Source organism: Myotis davidii, unplaced genomic scaffold, assembly GCF_000327345.1.
Source record: "Myotis davidii unplaced genomic scaffold, ASM32734v1 scaffold1109, whole genome shotgun sequence".
Lineage (NCBI taxonomy): Eukaryota > Metazoa > Chordata > Mammalia > Chiroptera > Vespertilionidae > Myotis > Myotis davidii.
In genome coordinates, this window is record NW_006300022.1 from 86,157 (window position 1) to 94,553 (window position 8,397).

Genomic DNA, 8,397 nt, shown 5'->3' on the forward strand with positions numbered 1-8,397 from the left:
TAAAACAAAAACAGATCCAGAGACAGAGAAACATCAATCAGACTGTCAAACCTCAGAGGAAAGGTAGGGGAGGGTGGGGGTAAGGGGCAGAGATCAACCGAAGGACTTGTGTGCATGCATATAAGCCTAACCAATGGACACAGACAACGGTGGGGTGAGGGCATGAGTAGTGGTGGTTGGGGGGGTAATGGGGGGATGAGGACACGTATGTAATACTTTAATCAATAAAGAAATTAAAAAAATAAATAAAATAAAGTTCCCATCCTAACTCAGGCATTGTTAACTGAAAAAAAAAATCTAAAAAGTCAGGTAGCACAAAATAAAATAAAAATAAATAAATTAAAAAGTCAGGTAGCTTACCAGATCAGTTCAAAGAGTGATGGAATAAAAAATGTAAAAATTATGTCTATCTCCATTTACCAATGACTTCTTAGCCTGTTTTAGGTATTCTGATCAACAAATATTTATTTGTGTACACTTCCCTATCATTAAGTGTATTAAATATCTATAGGTTTAAGCACTATTTATTTGCAAATGTAATTCTTTTTAAATCTTACTAAGATATGTATGAGAATTTATTACAGAGAAGTGGTAGAGTTCAGAGCAAGATCACATTTCCAAGTGTGATGCTGTCCATATGCATTTTATATACAGGGAGCCTCAGGGAGAAGGAGAGCAAAGTTCCATTGGAGAGGGGACTATAACAATTGGTAGAGTGGAAAAAATAATGTATTACGATTCAGTTCTTTTTTTTTTTTTTTTTTTTTTTTTAAAGTCCAATATTTATGTTTAAAAAATCAATTTTATTGAAATCAACCTCTAGGTGGCCACCGAAAGGAACCCCAATGACACTGGAGCAAGGTCACTCTCTGAGAGTGAAGCTAGTAAAATCACCTTAAAATGGATGAGGACATAAAGCACATATGTGCCCACAGGTACACACAAATCTACAGGCCAGTTTCACTCATGACAATCAGGGCAATAACACTAAATAAAAGATAGCATATTAAAAGATTAATATTACATGACCAAAGGGATTTATTCTCGATTCAGTTCTTGAATCTCATCCTGACTGCTGTCAGCAAAGTGACTTTGGGCTATTAGTAACCAAAATTTTATAATGATTTTCCCCAGAAAACTTTTAAATGCTTTCTCTTATTTTGCCTTCTCTTATAACAAGAGGTGAGTGTGATTTTCCTTTTTCAACAAACTTAGATTCATGGAGAGTGAGGATGAACCAAGATCACATAATCAGTGCTAAACTTGGGATTTACCTTAGGTTTCTTTGACTGTCCATTCTCTACCTCTGTGAATATTGCACATCTTTTCCCACCTAACCTTTCTGGGTTTTCTCTTATTTATCTGTAAAAGGACATGGTTAAGGGTCCTTTCAAGGCCTAACCTTTTATGATTCTAAATTCAACAAGTTTCTTACTGGCTTCTCTACCCATTTTTTTAATGTGTCAAGCATATGCTAATTTAGGTCATAACATAAAGTGCTGTTTTTTATGTTTTTAATAACCATAACAAGGAAATAATTCAGTGTGTTGATAGGAGGGTTTATATTAGAAGCTCTGGGCATATACTTTTTTTAGTTTCAAAGATTAACCTTAGAGATTATGTCATTTAACTCCTTATTTGCAGAGAAGAAAACTGGAGCCCCAAGACATCGTAATGTTCTCTAGTTTACATACCTAGTAACAGAACTAGAATCAGTATCTGGCTCTTTTGTTTTCCAGGCCAATTCATGTTTTTTTTATTATACCATGATGAAGCAATAGGGATTTCAGGCAACACGTGATCATGAGTGCTGGCATTCTTTGCCTCAGATTGTTAGGACTCAGAATGAAGTATGCATGACCACAGAATATAAAAGCCTTTACTGGCAAACAGCATAGCAGGGCAAGCCTTACTGTGTGACTTCTCTATACCATATAATAAGAAGAGGTCATGAACTTGATGTTACTTACTATTTTTCTTAAAAAATGAACACCAAGTACAAGTGTTCTAAGTCCAAAATTCAAGACAGTTTACATCTGTAAAATTCTTAGATAAAGAAAGGATATTTAAGTGACTGTTCAACTACTCAATTTGAAAGCAGTCATTTAGTAATAATCTGTATATTTTTATTTAAAAAAATCAACAACTAAATAGGTTTATAGACTTTTCATTTTTAAATGTCAGAACTGAAACCTTAACCCAAGGATTACAAATTCAAAGGTGTCTAAGGGCTAGAGAAGTAAGTTGAATGCATGCATTGTGAATTGGTGACTGGAAGCCCTTTGTGGAACCTACTGCTATGCCAACTGCACCTGATTGTTGTCATGTAGGATGCCAGCTCCATGTTAGAAACTCTTCTGATTTTTCAAGAAAACCCAGAAATAGGCCCTGGTCATATAGTTCGGTTGGTTAGAGCATTGTCCCAATATTCCAAGCTTGCAGGCTCGATCCCCAATGAGGACACATACAAGAATCAACCAATGAATGCATAGATAAGTGGAACAACAAATCTCCCTTCCTCTTCCCCCTTCTTTTCTCTCTTACATTAACAAAACAAACAAACAAACAAAAACTTTAGAAATACATTATTTTTATGTGAAACCTCTCAATTTTAAAATAATGTTAACTTGAATTTAAAAGCATTTCAAGCACGTCTGTGAGCCACATTTGACTTTTCAGTTTATAACCTCTGCTTACCCAAAAAAGGCCTTTGGTGATCCTTTTAAACATTCCAACAAAGCCAAATGGAATATTCCTTGTACTCCTGAGGCATTTGGAATTGGAAAGAATGGAGGCTTAACAAATCCTTCTGGAATTTTCCTTTCACACAGCCTACATTTTACAGATCTTCAGGTGAGGTGTAGGGCAGTTCCCTGATTCAAACTTTGAGAACCCATGCCTTTATTGCTTTAAGTAAAAAAGTAGACATTCTCATGCCATGTTTCTTTTGTCACAGAATGCTTCAAAGAGGCTCTGCAGATAGTGAAAATGATGGAGGGCCCCAGTTTGCAGAAGTGTTTGTCATTATCTGGTTTGGTGCAGTTACCATCACCCTCAACTCAAAACTTCTTGGAGGAAACATGTGAGTATTATTAAAATCCATCCTTTCTTATTCGCTAGGTAGCATATCTGAGATTTTTAAGGGAGTCTGGCTAGTTAGGTAATTTTTTTTTTATTATTGATTTCAGAGAGATAGGGAGAGGAAGAGAGAGAGAGGAACATCAGTGATGAGAGAGAATCATTGATTGGCTGCCTCCTGCATGCCCCTTACTGGGAATTGAGCCCGCAACCTGGGCAGGTACCCTGACCAGGAATTGAACCGAGACCTCCTGGTTCATAGGCTGATGCTCAACCAGTGAGCTTCACTGGCTGGGCTAGTAGGTAATTTTTGAAAATAAAAATAAAAATAAATGAGGAATAAAGAGAATGTTCTCTTAAAACCACTGAACAGAGATAACTTGGTTGAGTTAAATTATCTTAAATTACCCAGAGTCCTTTGATAAGCTTTAAATGGTCTCTCCAGCTCTAAAATCATAGGCAGAATTTTTTGTGTTAGAAGATTATGTCCATTTTGGGGAACAGATGGTCCATAGCTTTCAACAAACTCTCAAATAGATCTATAAACTAGAAAAGATTAAGAACTGTCTTAGAGGTTCATTGGGAGAAAGAGGTCTTTAGGAATTAGAGTAGATCATCTGATATCCTAGATCAGTGGTCAGCAAACTGCGGCTCGCAAGCCACATGTGGCTCTTTGGCCCCTTGAGTGTGGCTCTTCCACAAAAGACCGGCTTTTGCCCATGGGCCACAAAGTTTCAATTGCACTGTACATGCGTGCCCGCACGTGGTATTTTGTGGAAGAGCCACACTCAAGAGGCCAAAGAACCGCATGTGGCTTGCGAGCCGCAATTTGCCGACCACTGTCCTAGATGTTTGACTCTTAAGGAGTTTAAAAGGAGAGAAGGAAGAGTATGGAGACAAAAATTAAAGCATATGCTAATGCAGAGGCCTAGCCTCATAAAGTCAATGTTAGGGTATAGGTATTATGTAGAAATCTGTGTAATAACTATCATGATACTATATTTATGATTTTTATGGGTGTGTGCTGTTTTTTAGATCTTTTTTTCAGAGCCTCTGTGTGCTGGGTTATTGTATACTTCCCTTGACAGTGGCATTGCTGGTTTGCCGGCTGGTACTTTTGGCCAAGCCAGGACCAATAAACTTCATAGTTCGGCTTTTTGTGGTGATCATGATGTTTGCCTGGTCTATAGTAGGTAAGAATGTACTTACGTTTTTTTTTTGTTTTGTTAACCCGAGGATATTTTTCCATAGAATTTTTGCGAGAATGGAAGAAACAGAGAGAGAGAAACATCAATGCGAGAGAGACACATTGATTGGTTGCCTGTCACAAGAGTCAGAATGTACTTATCTTTACAATAGCAGAGCAGACAAAAGCATGTGTTAGAGATAAAGACCAGATAAAAAGCAGTGTAACTCCTAACTAACATGTGAGTAATATGATTCTTGCCTATGTTGTCCATAGAACCCTCTTTTCTAAATGGGCATTGATAGATATGATATCCATCTTATCTGAGTTGGGTATCTGTACTTCTAAGATGTAGGAGTCACATTTTTTTAAAAATATATTTTTATTGATTTCAGAGAGGGAGAGAGAAAGAGAAACAGCAGTGATGAGAGAGAATAATTGATTGGCTGCCACCTGCATGCCCGCTACTGGGAATCAAGCCCACAACCCAGGCATGTGCCCTGACTGGGAATCCAACTGTGACCTCCTGGTTCATAGGTCAATGCTCAACCACTGAGATACATCAGCCGGGCAGAGTTACACCTTTTTTTTTCTAATCCTTAAATATTACATAGGGTTGGAAAAGGAGATTACAGTCGACCTAGCTCAGTCCTGGTATATATAGGAGGCATAGGTGACTTGAGAAATGCTGGATCTTTTCCTGACAAATTAATAAAAATAAAAATAATAGCTAGCATTTACATATTGTTAATCATAGATTAAGCACTATTGTAAGTGATTTGTATGTATTATCTCATTTACCCCTCACAACGACCCTAATAAATAAAAACTATTGTTAGTAGTCCTATTTTTATAGATGAGGAACAGACTCAGAGAGTTGAAGTAACTTGCCTTAGGACATATAATTACTGAATAGATGAATCAACTTTTCTCTATTTCAAACCCAAGCAGATCACATTTTATTTTATTTTAAATATATTTTATTGATTTTTTACAGAGAGGAAGGGAGAAAGATAGAGAGTTAGAAACATCAATGAGAGAGAAACATCGATCAGCTGCCTCCTGCACATCCCCCACTGGGGATGCGCCCGCAACCCAGGTACATGCCCTTGACCGGAGTCCGCAGGCCGACGCTCTATCCACTGAGCCAAACCGGTTTCGGCCACATTTTAGAACTTTACTACCTCCTAGTATAAGTTGTTAAGTATCATTATATAGTACTTTCCTGCTTCAATAGAAAATTCTGCTAAAGATTAGGAAGAAAGAATCTATAGCAGTGGCATTGAATGCTATGTGCTGATTGTTTTAGCATTCCTAAAATTCTCTTAAAATTCTACTTTACACTAGAAGTGTTCCCTGGCCTCTTATTAAATGAGATAAACAGACTACCTAATATTTTAAGTGCAGTAATATCTCTTTGCTTGGAACATGGTTAAAAGCCAAGAAGTGATAAAAAATAAAAATCTGAGAGTGCCAGAATTGATATTCCAAAGACTGTATATTAAGCTTGGGTGCTTTACCTTTGGGAAAGTCCCAGATTTCCTCACTTAGAGTCTGATAATTTATCATACATGTAGTTCTGAACAGCTTAATTATCCAGTATCCAGGCCCACAGCAGTTCAGAAAGTAGAATTTTAGAAGCATTCATTCTTTAATTCAGCAAATGTTTATAAAGCACAAATTAAGTGTTAGGCACTGTGCTAGGCATGGCCTCTATCTTCAGAGTTCACAGTCCAGTGGATCAGCCAGACATATAAATACTTAAAGACAATAAAGTGTTTCAGGTGGGAGATGGAAATCTGTGTAGGCACAGAAGGGACAAAGGGGAGGGAAGTGGGCAGTTTTACCTGAGCTGGCAGGATACCAGCTGGTTGTTCAGGAAAGATTTCTTTGCAGGGTGATCATTGATAATTAGGTTTTTCCTGGTGGACAAGAGGGATGGCATCTAAAAGAGCTAACTTAATAAGAACAATTACTCAAAAGACCCAGCAGTATAAGGCCATTTGTCATAGTAGCGAAAAAACTTGCACATTATTGTAAGCCTATTCAGCACAGTTTAATGATTTCTCAGAAAACAGTAAGAGACCCCTTTTGGAAGGGTTTCCATCTGAAATGCTGAAAACTTTCAAAGCTTTGGTACTTGAAACAAGCAGCCCTCAGCTGTGAGGAAAACTGTGCGGCAGAATGCCTTTTTCTCTGATTTGCAAATATAAGTACTTTTAGTATAACTCTATTCCAGACTATGCTGAGCACATTAAAGTTAGTAAATGTTAGTAGTTATGACAATCTCATTGTATTCAATATTCTTTTTTGTTTTGTTTTATTTTCTTCAGCCTCTACAGCTTTTCTTGCTGACAGCCAGCCTCCAAACCGCAAAGCCCTTGCCGTTTATCCTGTTTTCTTATTCTATTTTGTCATCAGTTGGATGATTCTCACCTTTACTCCTTAATAAATCAGGAAATGGAAATTAAAAACCAGTGAATTGAAAGCTCATCTGAACAATGTAATTCCCCATGGAACTTTGCCTCTGGCTTTATTTTGTCTAATTTTAGAGGTATTTTGTAACTGGCTATGTGAAAAGATTACAAGGGAGCCATAAGCACTGTCACGACTTATGTAAGGAACTGATATTTGAAAGGCTATTCTTTTTATCTACTTTTCTCTATTTCTTTAAAATACATGTGCATAGTACACATAGTATAATGTCTTCTTAAGGCATGGTAGCGGACACTATGGTCCATTTGGGTGACTACCAATGACTTGGAAAGCACATGGATACCTCCTGCAAGTTGAATAGATTTGGTAACTGTATTTTCAATTTTGAGAATACTAGTTTAGGTGTAGCTCTTAAACACATTGTCTTATGACTTATTAGAATAAATAAATCTGTACCCATTTTCTTTTATTTCTCTCTTAAGTTTAAAAAGACAATGATAGATGGGGTTCATAGATATGGGAGAAGAAAACATGCATTAACCTGTATTCAGGTTTTGATCATAGAAAATTCTGCACCTGTTGCTTTAAATAAAAGCAAAAGACAAAAATTAGCTTATTTCAGTCTTTCTGTATCACCTTATTGCCCTGCTTAACAGCACTTCAGTGACACCTAGTTTTAATCTTTTTAAAAAATATGTTTTTATTGATTTCAGAGAATAAGGGAGAAGGAGAAAGAAAAAAATCAGTGATGAGAGAGAATCACTGATTGCCTGCATCCTGCATGCCCCCTAGTGGGGATCGAGCCCACAATCCAGTCATGTGCCCTGACCAGGAATTGAACCTTGATCTCCTGGTTCATAGGGTTGATGCTTAACCACTGAGCAACACCAGCTTGGCTCTAGTTTTAATCATACACCCTAGCTCTGAATATGCAAGCTAAGATATTAGCAACATGTAATGTTCCTTTGACTGAAGCTCTTGGTGGTCCAATGCTTGAATTAATCCAAGTAGAACACCTCCGAAATACAGATTGGTGGGTCCCTAAGGTATATGTGGGCACCTTCTCCTAAAGGTAGAATGAGGAAGTTTGAATACAGCATAGCTATAAGGAATTCTTCATTATTCTGTGTGGTACGGCCTACATTAAAGCGTAATGTAGGATGAGTTGGCTTTACAGCTGCCACCTTTTCATTAGATGTGATTTCGGGGTTGGGGAATAGCAATTTATTGGTTCTGGACTTTATTTGTAAAGCAAATTAGCTCTCCTTAGACATGTGCACTTACATGTATTCTCAGCTATTTATGCACACAAATGTGAAGGCTTTTCAGGGAGTAGAGTGTCTGGAGCAGACTGATTCTAAGCTAAATGGGGCTCCTTCAATGTAATATGAGCTGCTGCCTTCTATAAATTGCACACTGAAGAACTCTTAATAGACAAAGTCTAGGTGTCAGGCAGAAAACATTTATTGTAAATATACAATTACTTAGGAATTTCTTATTCCACATTATTTCTTTAGCATAGAATTTAAATATTTATTCATTTTATATTTAAAGACTACCTAAACAGAGATATATGATTTTAAAAACATATATTCTCCATCCTCAGATTAACCAGGGGAACAATACTTCGACAGTTAGATTCTTAGAATGATATTCAACTACAAAAGCATTACAAAGTTGGCCCCCTCTGTCCCAGC

At 37.1% G+C, this 8,397-nt stretch overlaps 1 protein-coding gene across 3 annotated transcripts in view; it reads left to right on the forward strand.

Annotated features, from left to right (window-relative positions):
* YIPF6 (Yip1 domain family member 6) overlaps positions 1 to 7,308 on the forward strand; it is a 53,516-nt gene extending 46,208 nt beyond the window's left edge. For all 3 annotated transcript variants that reach the window (XM_006776109.2, XM_015572003.1, XM_015572002.1), the window contains 3 exons: positions 2,957 to 3,082; positions 4,114 to 4,271; positions 6,598 to 7,308. In XM_006776109.2, coding sequence (XP_006776172.1) covers positions 2,957 to 3,082; positions 4,114 to 4,271; positions 6,598 to 6,713 — 400 coding nt within the window. In that variant the 3' untranslated portion in view covers positions 6,714 to 7,308. The remainder of the gene's footprint in view (positions 1 to 2,956; positions 3,083 to 4,113; positions 4,272 to 6,597) is intronic.
* Positions 7,309 to 8,397: the final 1,089 nt, after the last annotated feature.